This window comes from Cricetulus griseus, chromosome 2, assembly GCF_003668045.3.
Source record: "Cricetulus griseus strain 17A/GY chromosome 2, alternate assembly CriGri-PICRH-1.0, whole genome shotgun sequence".
Taxonomy (NCBI): domain Eukaryota; kingdom Metazoa; phylum Chordata; class Mammalia; order Rodentia; family Cricetidae; genus Cricetulus; species Cricetulus griseus.
In genome coordinates, this window is record NC_048595.1 from 358,295,280 (window position 1) to 358,312,592 (window position 17,313).

The 17,313-nt window shown below is 45.2% G+C and overlaps 1 protein-coding gene and 1 long non-coding RNA gene across 2 annotated transcripts in view; one reads left to right on the forward strand and one right to left on the reverse strand.

The window, feature by feature from the left end:
- Window positions 1-8,182, forward strand: part of Ankh (ANKH inorganic pyrophosphate transport regulator) — a 134,857-nt gene extending 126,675 nt beyond the window's left edge. The window contains exons 9-12 of the mRNA XM_027400049.2: window positions 1,385-1,514; window positions 3,911-4,034; window positions 4,565-4,664; window positions 6,311-8,182. Of these exons, the coding sequence (XP_027255850.1) occupies window positions 1,385-1,514; window positions 3,911-4,034; window positions 4,565-4,664; window positions 6,311-6,424 (468 nt within the window). The 3' untranslated portion in view covers window positions 6,425-8,182. The remainder of the gene's footprint in view (window positions 1-1,384; window positions 1,515-3,910; window positions 4,035-4,564; window positions 4,665-6,310) is intronic.
- LOC118238402 lies at window positions 1,308-17,247 on the reverse strand. Its single transcript, XR_004768584.1, has 2 exons — window positions 8,330-17,247; window positions 1,308-1,602 (listed from the first exon to the last, which is right to left on the reverse strand). It is a non-coding gene; the product is annotated as an uncharacterized LOC118238402 (long non-coding RNA).
- Between the last annotated feature and the right edge of the window lie 66 nt (window positions 17,248-17,313).

Below are 17,313 nucleotides of genomic sequence, written 5' to 3' on the forward strand. Positions count from 1 at the left end.
TTTTTTTTAAAGAGATTTATTATTTACACAGCATTCTGTCTGCATGTCAGAAGAGGGCACCAGATCTCATTATAGGTGGTTGTGAGCCACCATGTGGTTGCTGAGAATTGAACTCAGGACCTCTGGATGAGCAGCCAGTACTCTTAACCTCTAAGCCATCTCTCCAGCCCCTGTCTTGGCTCTTTCTTGTTGCATGAATGTCTTTTCTAGAACATTTCCATTCTGTTCTTGATCTATGGATATAGTCTTTTCACCCATCTCTCTGAGAATGTCAGCATGACAGGGTTTTCCTTTTTTTTTTTTTTTTTTTTTTTTGCATTGTCTTAATTTTCTTTTAGTTTTGACCCTGAAGCTAATTATGGAAGTCTGGGGACCCCTGGTGGTGTGTTCATATTTATAAGTGAGATCCTGACACCTGCTTGAAAGCTGTGACTATGAACACAGGGCTGAGATGTCACCTGTATGAGCCTCATTGGTGAGACCACTTCTTTGAGAGCCTGAAACTTTCAGAAACTGCAGGTCTTTCTTAGCCCAATGAGAAGCTGCTCTGGTCTCCCACCTGTGGGATTCAACTGCTTTCTGCCAGCTGAGGAAAAGGTAGGGCCATCCAACATGTCCACTGCCTGGAGTCCCCAGAACGGTGCCCTCCAGTCATGGGAGGCGCCATTTCTCCTTACCCAGAGACTAACCTGCTCATCCTAAGCTGTCCAGGACAGTTTATGAACTGCTTTCAGCTGATTTTAGCCAGCCTTCTGTGGGCCGTGCTTTCCCACCTACTAATCTGAGGGGAAGGGAAGTAGGAAGTGAGTGTGCATTTCTGTCAGATTATGGTTCCATTTTCTGGAGTCTGCTAACCTTTCATACTTGCCCATCGGCTTTCCCAGTGTTCCAGCTTTTGTGGCTGTTGATCCTTCCCTTGTAACGTTAAAAACTGTCAGGCTATAAGTGACTTTACGTGTCAGTGTGGCAGAGACCATGCGAAGGCTTTCAGGTCATACTCCAGTAGATTGCTAAGGCTGTAAAAGTCGTATTAATGAACATGTGTATTAATGGACATGTCTGCCCAGAACTGACTGAGTGAGCCATGGAATTCCCTGGCTAGGCCTCAGTGAAAGCAAGATGGTCTCCTTTCTTAGGCCAGTTACCCATTCAGATGTCACCTACACTGGAAGTGCCACATTGGCTATCCCTCACCCCCCAATGGCAGGTGAAAGCAAGTCAGGAATGTGTAGCTGCAAGCCTGGGGTACCAACTAGATGCCCAATGAGCAAGTTCACCATCTTCCAGAACACTTAGGGACCACATGGTACCTGACATTGTCATTTCACTTTTTTATGCCTTTTCCTCACAACGTTGCTCACTGTTGTCTTCTCCCACCCTCCAGCTCTGTTTTGTAATGTTCTGGACCCCCAACGTCTCTGAGAAGATTTTGATAGACATCATTGGAGTGGACTTCGCCTTTGCAGAACTCTGTGTCATTCCTCTTCGTATCTTCTCCTTCTTCCCGGTACCAGGTAAGGAGCAGAGAATGCACATTTCCAGTTTATCTTGCTGCCCAACGGAGCCATGTCACCAGCAGAAGTATAACTACTTCACTGTGTGCTAGAGAGACACAAAGACATTAGCCAGCAGGCTGAACATTCCCCAAATGAATCAAGCAGCACAACTTACTTTTTTGTGTGATCTAAAAGAAGTATAACCAAGGGGGCAGTGGGTGGAATTTGTGGGAGACAGTTGGCCTGTCCTCTGTCTTGATTATTGGGATTTCTCAAATCTATGTGTGAACTACATTCCATACAACATACACCAGAAAGCCAGTTTTATAGTAGGATGATTTCCAGAACTAAATGAAAAATAAAAGGAGTGTGCTTACTGCTAAAACCTGAAGATGGCATTTAGAAAAGACAAGGTCCAAATGGCTCGTGGCCAAAAATGATGTCAAACCATACATGAGGGAAGCCCACTCAGTATTGTGTGGGTGCGTGAGATGATGCAGGAGAAAAGCAGGCTATGGGGTGAGTGATCAGGAAGCAGCCATTGCTATCACAGCTGTTTACCCGTGCTCCTTAAGAATGCACCATCTCTAAAGGGAATCTACTGACCTCTAACAGGGCTGCCTGTGAGAGGAAATCAAGGCCTCAGGAATTGATTACTTAGAGGAAGACCTTTGTACATTTGCTTCTGGTCTTTTAAACTCCACACTGAATGCATGGCAGGCAACTAGTCAAAATATATACAAAGCTGTGAATGTAGCTATATGCTGGGTTTAATCCACAACAAAATAATTTTTTTCTTTATGTTCGGTATGTTTTGTCCTATTTTAGTTTGTTTTTATTTTAGATTATTAGTAGTAGTAGTAGTATTTTAGAGAAAAGATGTGGATTTGGGTAGGTTGAGAAGAAGGGAAGATCTAGGAGTTGAGAGAGGAGAAACCATAATCAGAAGTATGGGGATGAGGGGGAATCCATTTTTTAAAAAAAAATGAGCAGGGCCAATGGCATGCCTTCTAGCCCCAAGCTGGGCAACAAGCAGCCCCTGCTGAGGTCCCAAAGCCTCTGGAGGCCAGTTCTTAAGGCTGTCACATTCTGACCTGGGACAGGAGTGAAGGAACTGACAAAAGACCACTTGGGCCTAGCTAGTGTCTGGTCTATGTTGGGTAAAGACTGGGTGAGCATGCTTTAGGAAGTCGATGGCAGCTGGAGAAGACTACACTTGGAGATCCAGACATTCGAAATTCGTGTTTCTGGTGATGATATGAAAGGGACTGGAGATACATGCACAGCCCAGACCAGGTGCTCTTCTGGGTGGGGGTGAGCTATTGGTTGCCTTCCGTCTTGACTCTGCTGCCTTCCTATAAGACAAGCTCAACAGCCCTCAGGCCCCAGTGGCTCCTGGCAGTGTTAGGTTTGGGCTGTCAGATCTGTGACTCTTCTCCTCTCCCTTGGCCAAACTGAAAGCAAAGCTGTCTTTGCCCTAAGAGAAGAAAATGAACCTGGTCTATATTTCATTGTTACCCCCTGGGGAAGGCAGAGTGCACTATTAGACCAAGAAGACAGCAAGGCTGTGAATGAAGCTCGGTGGTTGAGTGCTTGCCTAGCTTGTTGACACCCTGGGTTCAATCCTCAGCACAAGAGGGAAAGGAGACAAAGCGGCAGGTTCTTCATCAGACAGATGAGTCCTGGAAGTCAGAGTTACCTGAGAGTAAGCGTAGCTTCTCCAGGAGGCTTCGCTGGCATTGCCCAGAGCGGGTCAGGGTGCTTTCTACCAATCAGGGCAAAGGTCTGTGCTCTGCACAGCTGCCCCTTTCAGCTGTGTGTGCTGTGTGTGTGCTGCCCACCTGTGCCTTCCTTCACATTCAGTCTAGATGCCCAAGAGTGGGTGTGGGAAATATGACGGAGGGGAGAAAGGAACATGGCTAAGGGTGGGGTGGTCATGGTTGCCCCAAGAAGACATAGTGGGAAATGGGGACAAAGTCATTCTCATTCCTCCACTGTTCCCATCCCCTTTGTTCACTCAGACAATAGAAAGGTGGCAGCTTCTGGTCCCAGCCTTTCAGCTCACCCAGCATTGGTGTTGCCTCTTTTTCCTGAGGCTTTCCCTCTAGGGGAGGGTGGTCAGAGCTAGACTGGGGGAAGAGTAGCAGGACTGGGCAAGGCCATTCTGGAAATAGCCAGGCCCACCGGAACAACAGTGACCCCGGTGCAGCAAGGCAGCTGCCTACAGATGGCTGCCTAGACACAGGACTGAGGAGGCAGAAAGCTGGGTAGGATGGGGTCTGATCCCAGCTAGGCTCCAAAGGCAAGGATCATAACCACAGGAAGACAGTGACCAGCCCTGAGTCACAGCAGCTAGGCTGGGGGTTCCTGCAAGCCAATAGTCCCACACAGCTGACAAGTCCTCTCCTCCACAGTGACTGTGAGGGCTCATCTCACTGGATGGTTGATGACACTTAAGAAAACCTTTGTCCTGGCACCCAGCTCCGTGCTGCGGATCATCGTCCTCATCACCAGCCTCGTGGTCCTGCCTTACCTGGGGTATGTGTTTGCAGCATTTGGCATAGATGTGTGGCGAGAGCCCTTTGCCACTGCAGTATTCTGTCTAGAGGATTAAAATCTGCATAACCAACTGAAATCCCTAAGCATATTAGAGCTAGAAATTCAGGATGTTTGTCTGCCTGCACCCATGAGCCTTGAGAGCCACACTAGCCTCACACAGGTGATGCTCAGGGCTCACTTCCTGTTGTGAGGAATGGGAAAAGCAATGGGAAGGGGGAAAGGTCCCACTCTCAGAACTCTAGTCAGGGGACACAAGCTGGTCACTAGGGCTAAGATGATACCAGCGGAGTAGGAGCCTGACAGCTCAGCCCCGAGTCACACAGGTTTACCACAAGGGTGGGTGGGTGGTAGGGTCTGTCCTGAGCCCAGTTGGATGGAGGATGCCATTACTGTCCCTCACTGGTCTACAGTATTCCTGGTTCACACAGTATCAATTAAGTTTGTCATTGACTTGATTATGTCATGACTGGGTTTTAACAGACAATATCTCTTTGTGTTCTCATATCCAGGGTGCATGGAGCCACACTAGGTGTGGGCTCCCTTCTAGCAGGGTTCGTGGGAGAATCTACCATGGTTGCCATTGCAGCATGCTATGTCTATCGGAAACAGGTGAGAAACTGGTAACAGCTGTGGGAATGAGCAGGACCTCTCGCTACTTCACAAATAGTTTCCCTCATCAGTTCTAAGTCAGGAAGTCTGTTCTAATCCTGCAGGGCTACCTCACCACTTCCACACCACACCCACTCCATACCATAGACCCTCAGTATGAAGGTACAGAACTAGTCTGTCCTGAAGGCAGGGTTTTCAAACTACATGGAGTGTATTTCTTTCCTCAGACCCCAGAGAACTCGTGTGAAGTTCCTGAGAGTTCTCTGGGACCTAAGCCCCGTGTTTTTCATCTAGATGAGTGACCATGGAGTGGGTATATAGATGAAAGGAGCCCAGGGAAGGATGATGGAATTCATTGTGAAGGGTGGATTGACAGGATAAGGAGACTGTGCCTCATGGCCTTGGGGGTCAGGAGAAAGGAGTGGAAATGTTGAAGACTGAGTGTAGACAACTCTTTGGAGTTGTTTTACTCTGAAGAAGAGAGGTCTATAAATGTGAATTTCAGAAGACCAATTAAGATGGGGTGACATCAGTGACATACTTGCTTTGGGAACTGACCCAATGAATGAGATACTTGTGGAAGAGGGAAAAGCAGAGCCAATCAGCTAAGTGCATACCAAAGGGGGCAGGCAACTGAGATGGAAATCCCCACTAAATTTGGGGGACAGTCATGGGAGCTCTTCTGGTTGCTTTTGCTTGGGTCAGTCAAGTAAAAAACCAAGTCACCCCTGAGAAAGGGCCACAATGAAGGTCAGAAGAAAGAGAAAGGTGTGTGTGAAAGCCCTAGCTAGCAAGGAGAATAGAATAGTGAATGGCTGGGAAAGCGGGCTGGGAAGGCCCTGCCACAGGACAGCTCCCTGCAGTAGGCAATGCAGCACAGGACTACTTGTGGGCCCCCAGCCACGGAGATTAGAGATTTGGGCCTACCTGAGGTGAGAGTTTTATCTGGCAAATAGGACTCAAGTAAGAAAGAATGTGGTTGTGATTGCTGAGCATTCCACTTAAACCAAAAGGGAAGGGGTGAGAGGACACAGAAGGCTGAACCACAGCAGTAGCATGGGTAGAACAATGATGGAAGCCAGGTTCTGAGAAGAAAGTGCTGGAAGAGCCTGGAGTGAAAGCCAGTCCTCTCACTTTGATCTGTTGCTCAGACCTTTGGGAACATGGGTCTGCATGGACTCAGGAATGACTGAGTGGCAACTGATTGCTAAGGCGGCATATTCTGCAAGAATAATACAGCATGGCAGTGAGGCCGCCAGGTATTAGGATGTGCAAAGAGGAGGGAAGATTGAACCTAGAGCTGTCACAGGGGACACCAACCAATGACAGATGTGCGGACTAGTCTAGAATGTAAGGTTCAAAGCTTGGGGCTTTAACAACAGGACATAGGAGACGAAAAGCCTCCATCTGAAAGGGCTGTAGGGAGCTGGAGTCCAAGGCTACACGCCAAAGAATAACAAGGATGTGAGGGACAGGGTCCCCCAAAGTACCTAGCACTGTGTGCCAGACACAGCAGTGAAAGGAATACATTGAACTAGTCATCCTGGATCAGGGTGCCTCAACCACAGAGGAGGCGCCCCTGCTCCCAGTATTGCTGTCCTGTGTCCTGTTCCCAGCCCCACTCTGAAGTGTCATCTTTTATCTAGAAAAAGAAGATGGAGAATGAGTCAGCCACCGAGGGGGAAGACTCAGCAATGACCGACATGCCTCCAACAGAGGAGGTGACAGACATCGTAGAAATGAGGGAGGAAAATGAGTAAGCACAGGCCACCAGGGGCACTGCAGGGACAGTCAAGACAACAGCATCATCTCTTTCCTCTCCTCCCATCAAGTTATTTTCTGATTCTTAATTTTTATTTTTTGGTTATGAAAGAGGCCTTGATTTAAAGGTTTCGTATAAATTCTCTAGCATACTGGGTATGCTCTCAGATGTGGGGACCTAAAGAAAGGTCTTTACTGTCACTTTGTAAACACAGAGCCGCCGACTTAATGCCCCTGCTTCATAAAAACCCAAATGATAGAGCCACCTCCTGGTCGACGTTTCTACTCCCTTGGACAATCTCCACTCTGGAACCAAAGGACTTGGGCTGTGCCATTGTCTCTCGGGCCAGACTCTTTCCTGTCTGTGTTTGCCTCTTTTGACTTGCTCGCCAATACTGTGGCTATAACAGAGTGTGACCTGGTGCCCATCACATCCCCTCCCACTTTGGAGTCATGAATTATCTACTACACACACAGGTGGGTCACAGGCTGCAGCCCAGAGTTTCCCTGCTCCCAGAGGAAGAGCTGGGGGGTCACACCAGGCCAACGGAATGGAAATTTAATCTCCTGTAGAAATTGGATCAGAGTTGCAAATTGACTTGATCGTCAGCATCTCATGCTGTTTTCCTGGTTTCACTCAGTTGCTGCCCCCACAGTGTATATACATGAGCTGACTTTGCAGAGTCTTCACACAAGTACCACTCCAGATGTCAGCACCCTTCAGCATGACTTTCCCCGAAGGCTTGCTTTTCACTTGCCTTCCCTGAAGATGGCACTAGAGCGAGAGAAGTGGAGCGGTCTAACTGTCCGTTTCTTTTTTTTTTTTTTTTTTTACAGTAAGCAGAGCTTTAAGTTGTAATCTCGCATTCTAATGCCAGGTTCCTGTCTCATAACTTCTGATGTAGATGTGTTACCCGTCTCTGCTGTTGGTAGTCACAGCTCTGCAGGACAGGTAACTGTACTATGGTACTCCCCTCCTCACCATAAAGCAAGACATTTTATACACAAGTATCAGAGTCACTATGTGATACCCCTGAAATAATACATTGGAAATCCATTTAGTGCAGTATATTTTTCTAAGTTTTGGAAAGCGGGTTTTTTCCTTTAAAATTATGGATACAGTTCACTAAATTCCTGATTTAGACAAAATAACTAGACTGAAATAACCTAAACAAAACAAATATTTTAAAGATATAAATATATGCTGTATATGTTATGTAATTTATTTTAGGCTATAATACATTTCCTATTTTCGCATTTTCAATAAAATGTCTCTAATACAATTCAGTGATTGCCTACGTGCTCCACATACCTACAGCTCACTCATGTACCAATGACCGTTGTATGTTACAGCAGTTTTACCCAGTCCTTTGTGTATGAGTGTAAGGGCCTGAAGATGCCAAGGAAACCATTTTTTCACAATGGGGCAACCTATGGAGAAAATGGGCCACTTGTGTAGACAAGTAAAGGCTGGAAGGGCAGAGGAAACAAAAGGCAGGCCTCTTGTGTTTAGTTTTTCATTGTGCAGTTTTCATGTTAAGACTGTAAGGGCAAAGGTTGGCTGCTAGCTACACAGGCTTGCATTCCCATTTCTGGATACCCAATGTCCTTCCGATGTGCCCACCATGGGAACAAGTCCTATGTGCTTCTGTAGCCGCTTGTGAGTGATTTCAGGGGCAGATCTGAACAGATAAAGTCTTAATTGTATTGGCTTTTTAAAATACATGACTAGAAAATTAAACAGCAGTATTTTTTAACGTGTGTGGCTATTTTCATGCTTCTGGGGTTGGAGCTCAAGTATCAAATTGCAAAAGCAAAACCCTTTCCCTCTGAATTCAAGAAACAGCTAGTGACTCTCCATTGTGCAGTTAGAACATGCAGCTTGCAGTTCAGAGCCACCTTACCTGATCAAGATGAGTGAAGCTGTAGTAGAGTTCCTGAGAACCTAGGATGTAGGGCCAGGCCCAGGCCTTGACAGTAGAGCTGCCGTTCCGCAGGGTTTGTTCAGACTTTGCAGGGCAGGCTTCTCCACACACTACCTACCTTCTTTGGGCCTATTTGGTCACTTGACATCCTGAGGCAGAACTCTAAGTTGTCATAATGTTAGGTTCAAACCAAGGACTCCATCGCCTGGACTTGGGCAGGGGTCACTTTCTCTGCTTTGCAGAGGCGTTGGGCAGTCTTCCTACTTCATCAGCCTGATGGTGATTTAAATTACTTTGCTCAGCTGACAAACAGATAAGGGCCATGCCTGTGAAATCCTCCAGTCAAGGACTTCGGGAAGACCAGGTATGACTTTTCTGAAGGTCAAACAACTATAGACTATTACAACCTAAACTCCCAAGGTCATGAGGAGGAAGGTTTTCATTGGCAAGTCAGTTGAGACTGCCCAAATGAAGCCTTTCTAGAGTGAGGGTTTTCTCTGAAGAAGCAGGGAGGACTGTTTTTCTGAGGGGCCACAGGGGGTCATTCTAAGTGCACACAAGCCATTTGCTCTGCCCTTGTTTACTGGGTCCTGGCATACAGGACACCTCTAAGGCACCCACCAGGAACTCAGTAAGCAGGACTGCTGTGAGTCATGAGAGGACAAAGCCTACCACTGCAGGCTGGGAGTGTTGAGAGGCTTGTGGCTGGCAGGAAACTCACCACCACCGAGGACTCGGTCACTGGAGAGGCCACTTGTTTGCATCTGTGGGTAAAAGGCGGTCAGTCACCCCTTGCTGCCTATGTGGGGTTCTCTTGCATCAAAAGTCCTCCTCTCCCATTTGGGGCCATCTGATTTTTGGCATCTGCTGATAGTTTCATTTGGAAATGTTCGTGGAGGGCCTCAGAAATAAAGCACAGTGTTGGTTTAAGATGTACCAGGAGTACATTTGGACGGCAGTAGTTTTGGCACTGTAAGCTCCAATGCAGCCCCCTCCTGAATGTGACAGGCTTCAGACAATTACACACTTCAATCATGGAAAAGAGTACTCCATTTTATGTTTAAAGTAAGAATTGAACCACTCACTTAGTGTGCGTGTGTGGATGCCTGCTCTGGAGATGAAACTCCGGGCCACACCGCCACCCCTCCACTGAGCTACACTTGTAGTTCCCAGCTCTCCCAACCTCCTATTGTTTTCTTCTGAAATAGGATAGAACTCTCTTCTAGATTCAGCAACTTTCTCCCCAAACTGAGAGTGAGATATGTGTTACAAAATAGAAAATACAAATATTCTTGTAATTACTTATTTTTAGAGTTGGTTTGGTTTTTTGCTTGTTTTTGAGACAAGGTCTCTACATAGACCTGGCTGTCCTGGAACTCATATGTAGACCAGGCTGACCTCGTACTCAGAGCTTCTCCTGCCTCTGCTTCCTGAATGCCGGGATTAAAGGGGTGCATCACCACATCATCTGACCTCTTGGCATTAAATTGTGTTACCTTGAAAAATGGGTTTTTGTACTGTTTTTTTTTTTTTTTTTTTTTTTTTTTCTTTCCTGCTTCAGTAAAGCTTTAAACAGAGGACCATTATGTGCTGGTCTGTGAGAATCAAGCAGATGTCAGGCCTAGGGTATTGCAAGAGAGGTACCTGCCAAACTTAGCATGAAACCTGCCCAGGATCAGGAGAGGGGTCCTCTTGTTCTCAGTGCTGCCCACACTGTTATAACCAATATAATGCTGTCTCTGGTAGGACCTGAGAGGGCGAGGTGACTTATCTGTGCAAACCCAGTGGTTTCTTCTGCCTTCCCACACAAGCCCTGCAACAAGGCTCTTTTATAAAAAGCATTTGGAGCATCAAAAAGCATGGTTTTGAGCAATGTATTTGGAAACCATGAGAGATACTTCTGTGTAGTTATTCTGAGCCTCTATTTTTGTCGTTTGAAGAAGCAAAACATCAGGTGACTCATCAGCTGATTTAACCACACATGAAACAGGATGTAGTGGAAATTTGAAGGAAAACGTAAGAAAGCCGAGGTCCCCTGCTCATTCAAAGGCTATCGACTAAAATTAACATACCAAAGCTAAGCAGGAGAGAAACAGGACTGTAATCAAAACAACCCAAACTCCACTTAGAAGTCAGGAAACACAACTCATTGCACAGTTTACTGACTGATCTCAAAAGGGAAAATAATGAGAAGACAAAGAAACTTTAAACTTCATTTTTTTTCCCCTCACAAGATGGAAGGTCATTTGTTAGCTCTCCTAACTACTGTGGTTCCCTGCTGGGAAAAGCAGTGAGATCAAAGAAAACAAATTCTCGGCCAAGTACAAGTGGTTCCAGAATTGTAACTTGTACCTTCAAAAAATCTTAGTAATAAATTTTTAAGACTTTTATTTGGTACCTGCCTTTGTGTATGCACACTTTAGTGTTGGGGTTCACACAACTATACACACAACACGGAGTCCAGAATCACTGTCTTGTTTCCTTGGAAACAGGATCCCTTTATGAACCTGGAGCTCAAATTCTGTTGCCCAAGATGGAAGCCATCAAGATCCATCAATCTTGTTTCTGACCCTCATAGCTTGCATAGTGGATACTAGGACCCAAACTCTTGTCCTCATTATTTCAGGGCAAGCACTCTTAACCACTAAGCTATCACTCCAGTCCAATGATATTTTTTTCTCCTTGATTTGTAATCAGTCTACCAGAATCTCTCAAAACCTGGCAAGGAGAGATGCCCTTTCAAGGATAGCTTTCAAGACAGATACACATGGATGGATTTAGTCAATGTTTTTTATATAGTACCTCTTTTCAGTTAGGCCATGTAGTTCCAAGTGCACTTTACCAGTAAGACTTTTGACATCTACCTCTGTAGAAACAAACGTCAACCAACACAGACACTGAAACAACACACAAGAACTGCGAGTCTTTTTACACCAGAAAGACGAGTTCCTTGATGTATAAGAAGAAAGGAGATGGGGACAGAACAGTCAAAACCCATTCTAACAGCAGCAGTAAAGTTCTACTGAGAAAACTGTTCCTTCTGGTCAAGAGCATAAAATCTCTGGTCTTGGCAGAGGTCTAACATCTTAGTTACCCAATACATGAGTGAATACGGTCTAGCAGGTCAATCACCTGACCATGGGAGCACACTGGGAAGGTGGGAGCACCACAGGAAGGCAGACTCACCTTAAGCTAGGCCAAAGAGATGAGCAGAATAAATTCCTTTAATGAGATACTGTACTTTTACTTCCCAGTATCCCAGCCCCTAGCACAGTCCCTCTAAGCTGTCTTGGGGTTCAGTTGGGTCCTTACTCCAAAAGGTACAACCTCCCATTTTTCTGTCTCCTTTAAATTACAGGCATGAAACTAAGTTTTCCTTTTCTAGCACTTGGGAATTCCGTGCTTTTTTTTCCCTAATGCACCTCTGCCCACCATGTGCCTGCCTGCTGCAGTGTAGCATAGCTTTCTTTTTCCTCCTCTAGGCAACTACTGAGATTTACAGCTTGCTTGCTCTGGGAGTTTTCTTTTAATCTCTTCTGAAATTGTCCCCAAGCTTCCATTTGATCCATTTCAATAAAACTCTCATTAATAAAACCAAGAACCCAAGAGGGTACTCCAGGTCCTTTCACTTTGAGTAAACCTTGATTTTGACTTTCAAACGCTCCTGCCTTTTAATTCTTTAATCGCAGGAAAAAAAAATGAAACTATTCCTACACCCTAGACATATCAGCTTCCATACAGTATATAACTTCATGGAAACTTGGTGATATGCATGGTGATGGTTTCCAACCATGCATCCAGGAGAGGCAGCCATTGGAGCTGGAGAACATTAGGTGTAAGGTTGTGAATTTCCAAGAACCAAATTTGAGTGAACCAGTATCTGAAGGCAAAAGTCATACCACCTTCATGTCACAGTAGATTCAGGGCTAACATCACAGGAGCTAGCACCCCACAGTGTCAGGCATGTTACCATGAAGCAGGCTCATGACCCCAGGGGTGCCACATCTACACAGTCTACCTTGTTCCTTGTACTCAGTGATACATTTTGCTTTGCCCTGTGTATCTTACTAAAGTAACCATCTAAAGCTTGTATGTCTAAGGTGTCAGAGTTTCACAAACCTGATGGAGCCCCACAAGAAGTTCTGCCCAGCACCAGTACACCCTCACTCACTCACTGAAGGGAAGCTTCCAACCTAGAGGCCTGGAGCCCAAAGCAGGGCATTCCATACTTCTTCAGCCTCTGATCATCTGCCCACTCAGTCTAGGCTCCTTCCTGCCCCAACATTTCATGTATGATCCAGTTTTAGTACACAGTATGTATGCAATTTGACAATGGGAAATGACCTTATTCCTAAGGTCAGCACATTAACAGCAATCCACATTTGCCTGCTCTGATGAAATTAAGTCCCCTGGGAGTCACAGTGCTGTGGCTGTCAGTTTATAGCCTTTCAGTTTCACAGTAAACGGTAGATTAAAGGTTGGTGTGTAAGCTGGGTTCTTTGTAGTTTCTTGATTTTCTTATCCTAATCATTAATCTATTTACCCACCAGTCACTTGATTTCCTAATCTTAACTAAGGTTTCCTCATATTCCAAATTTACGTAGTAAGTTTGACCCTTTACCTCTGTAGCTAACATCTCCAAGCAAGAGATTTTCCCCCTAACTTCCTGTCATAAATATGATCTACCTTACTAAGATATTTTTCCTGAATTATGGTTTTTATTTCCCTCCACTTTGGGCATATGGGCAGTCCTTCTCTGAACTCTCCTCCAATTTTTCTCTGCCCTACTCATGATATGAAAGTCTCAATGTTGGTCAGGCCTGAGAGGAAAATCTGCCTACTCCTGCCACCTGAAGTCTCGTCCACAGTCTTTGGGAGGAAAGCCCTATGATATCATAACCTAAAAGATGATTTTTTCAAATTCCTCATAATGTATTGTTTTATTACATACCCATAATCCCTATAAGTATCCTATTAATTTGCTTAAGGCTGGAAGTTTTCTTCTTTACTGTTCATCTTTTAATTACATCTTCTATTCTGCTTATACTGTGAGTTTGCTTTGCTTTGCCTTTTGAGATACAGTCTCGTTAACTTACCTAGGATGGCCTGGAACTCATAATCCTCCTGCTTTGGCTTTCCAAACTCTGATTACAGGCATGTCATCATGCCCATTGAATTGTTGAAATACTAAGAGGTCATGTTCTTTGCTTCCACCAAGGAACAGGGACATATGTATCTTTTTATCTGGCTAGTGCCAAGGTGAACTCAGTATCTAGCTATCCTAAAGAATTTGGAGATGTACTGGTCTAAGTAGCAGTACCTTTCCTCCTGGAAGAAGGGCACCCATAGGGCAAGTCTGCACTGCTCTCCTCCTTCATGACATTCCTGTCTAGATGAGTCTCATGCATCACCTACACACACATAACCAAGGTCCCTCTACCTCCTAATCACTCTCCCTTCATCCCTTCCTGTGTAGCTTAGCATACATAGGACTCATGGGGAGCCTACCACATCCTTCTGACTTCTCCTTTCTGACAGTATCAATGGCAGCAATGGTTGGAGGAAGGCAGGCACTTGTGTATTTCATCACACTCCTGTTACTCCTCAGGATTCTTTTTTTATTTTAAAAAGTATTAATTTTCAACTTTTTCTTTGGTGGGGTGTCACCAAAGAACAACTTGCAGGAGTCAGTTCTCTCCTTTCAACATGTGGGTCATCAGGCTAAGTGTGGGCTAGATGCTAGATACACCTCTACAACAGTCTTTTCTCCAGGCCCAGGGTGTTACTACCTGGTATTTTGTGTCCTCCATTAGGCATACCCATTACTGGCACGCGCACGCACGCGCACACACACATACACACACACAGCTTTACCTCATGTACTACAGAAAAAGTTCTGGAATCTACTAGGTTGGTGAGTATGTTGCTTTTCTGGACTGGCCCTTCTACTTTAGGCACTGTGTATCTACAATGCTTGAACTGATACTTCATGTTGATAAGGGCACAAAGGACAAAAGAGAATTCATGAGGATTGTTCCTTCAGGTCAGTGCACCATCCAGCCTGGAGATGTTAAGCATGATGGCGCTAAGCAGCAAGTCTTCATCTGGCTCAGAGCTGGTCGTATATGTAACAAGGCTAGCTGGAGAGAAAGGGTTGTCTCCATGCTACTCCATTATCAGACTGTTGGGTGTCACTTGGCCTGGGAGGAGCTTACAAGGAGGAAGCATTAGCACATCAAGGCAGCTGCCAATGAAAGGCCCTGAACTGGGTAAGAGGGGAAGGACAGAAGGGTCCCTGAACATACCCCAACAGGAGAGAAAGTGAGCTAAGCCTTGGCCAGGCCCAGGGGAGTGAGACCGGCTTAGGGCAGTACTAGTCGAAATTTAAGATCTTGGCTCTATCTCTTGCCTCCTTCCCCAGGTTCCAACTTTAGAGGGCCAGGGCAGTCAACAGTGAGTTGTAGTACTCTCTTCTTGTCATCTTTTTGTTCTTGTTTTCTGTTAGTAACAGAGCACTGCTCTCTTAAGAGATGCCTTCTGAGGACTCTGTTAGTCCCTCCACTAAGCGAGACCTTCATTCCCCATTTCCATTACCCCTTTTCTGTGACAGTCCCATACATGTTCTTGCTATCCCACTTCCAGATGCAACTAGAGTGATCAGTACAGATGAAAGATGTTCAGGGCACAGCAGCCAGTCCTCAGCAAACATCTAACAAGGACTACTGTTGGAGGCCTGTTCTGTAGGCCGAGGGCATCTTTCTCCACATCTGTGTCCTGCAGACAGCCCAGAGTCCACACCACCACCTGAGACAGACTGTGCATGGTCAAGATAAAGATTCAGGGAGGGTCAGTAACTCACCTAAGTCAAACTCATCTCGCTTAGAGTAGGCAGTGGAACTGTTGTTCAGTCCACATCCATGGCTAAAACTGCATACCTTCAGGCACTGTGTTGATCACTTCCTGTCTTCTAACTTCAGCACTGCCCAGTAACACATGCCAAATCTTTTTTGTTTGTTTTGTTTTGTTTTGTTTTGTATTTTGTTTTTTGAGACAGGGTTTCTCTGTGTAGCTTTGGAGCCTATCCTGGCACTCACTCTGTAGATCAGGCTGGCCTCGAACTCACAGAGATCCGCCTGCCTCTGCCTCCCGAGTGCTGGGAATAAAGGCATGCGCCACCATCGCCCAGCTACAAATGACAAATCTTAATCCCTCTGTCCACAAAGGCAGTGAGATGTCAGAGTTGAATTCAGCACAGGAAGTCAAAGCGCAGGTCCCAGTCTGCCAGTCCTTAAAAGCAGACATTTAACCACAGCAACAGAGCAGGCTTCTGAGTGTTCTAAGTTTATTTTTAGCTGTTTTCACAATCCTTGGCATCTGATTGCATTAAAGGGATCAAAAGCAAAGACCCAGAGGTGGCTCAGCCTCAAACAGTGAAGACAAGAGACATGACAAATGACAGGAAATTTTCACCCCATGAGCCAGGCATCTGAGATGAGTTCACAAGGAGGAAGCAAGAACCCAAACTGCCCGGCGCTTAGGGGGCATGGTTTTCAGGGCAGTGAACCTCTGACCAACATTGCCATGACAATGTGCAAAGAGCAGACTTTGCTCATCAAGGCGACAAGAGCACAGCAAGGTTCATATGTGCATGGTTCATACCTGCATGTCATGAAGTTCCCCCAGGGAATTTCTCACAGGCAGAATCTAAGGCTGGGCTGCCAACCTCCTCAAGCTGCTAAAATGCAGGTATCAAAGCCAGAACCCTTTCATGGACAGAATGGAAATGAAAGGGAGCTCATTACATATGTTCATCTTGGCTACTCTGAAGTCACAGCATTACAGTGGCTGCTGTGTTCGTGTAGGGACTGCCATATTTTTAGCACCATTTATGTTGTTGAAGATCAAGGCAATTCTCAATAGATAGATGAAATGAAAATTAATCACAAAATTTACTTAAGGCTCAAGCACCCATAATTACTAGGAAATGATGACCAAGACTGGATATGTTGAGCTCAATATCCTTTTTTTGTACCGACTTATGTGTCACTGACTTGGAAAAAAACAGTAGAGGGCACAGAATTAGATCCTAAACTGCTTTTCATGGCTCATGAATGTCTTCACTCACACATTCATTCAACTGCTGCATGGCTAAGTAAAAGATCTCCCATCTGAAGAGATGAAATACCAGGTTTCCTAAAATAGTTAAGTATTAAATATTTCACTTATTTTAAAATAAAGGACTTAAATTTGGGTGGGGGGCAAGAGTTGACAGAATATATTTTCATTAACTTTTCACATTCATTCACAGTTTTAATCTTTTATAATTTAAGCATAGGTCTGTTGGGCATCTACTGCTTTTGTTTTTATATAGTGTGGCAGTTAAATGTTAATGGCCAACTTAACAGAATCTAGGCTCCCCTGGGAGATGAACCTCTTGGGCATGCCTGAAGAAGATCTGGACTGCCTTCACTGGGGTGAGAGCATCCATTCACAGGCTGGGACCTGAACGGTATAAATGGAAAAAGGAGCTAGGCAGCAGTGTATTCACTGCATGCTAGCTGTTTCAAGGTCCTGCTCCCCTGCCATGATGGACCCTTGGGCAGTGAGCTAAAATAAAAAACTTTACACCCTTAAGTTGCTTTTGTCAGAGCTTTTCATTACAGCAACAGGAAAAGAAACTAAACATCCATCATTTTAAAGTGTGTACTAAAGCCAGTTTGTCCTTCAGCTCACCTCACACAGTTCCTTAGACCTTCTTAAAACCCATAAGTTGCAGCAGAAAAAAACAATGGAATCTTAAGGATGGAACTTGAAGAAACCACTCTGAGCAAGGTAACTCAATCACAAAAAGACAAACATGGTATGTACTCACTCATATGTGGATTTTAGACATAGAGTAAAGGATTACCAGCCTACAATCTACACTGACAGAGAAGCTAGTAAACAAGGAGGACCCTAAGAGA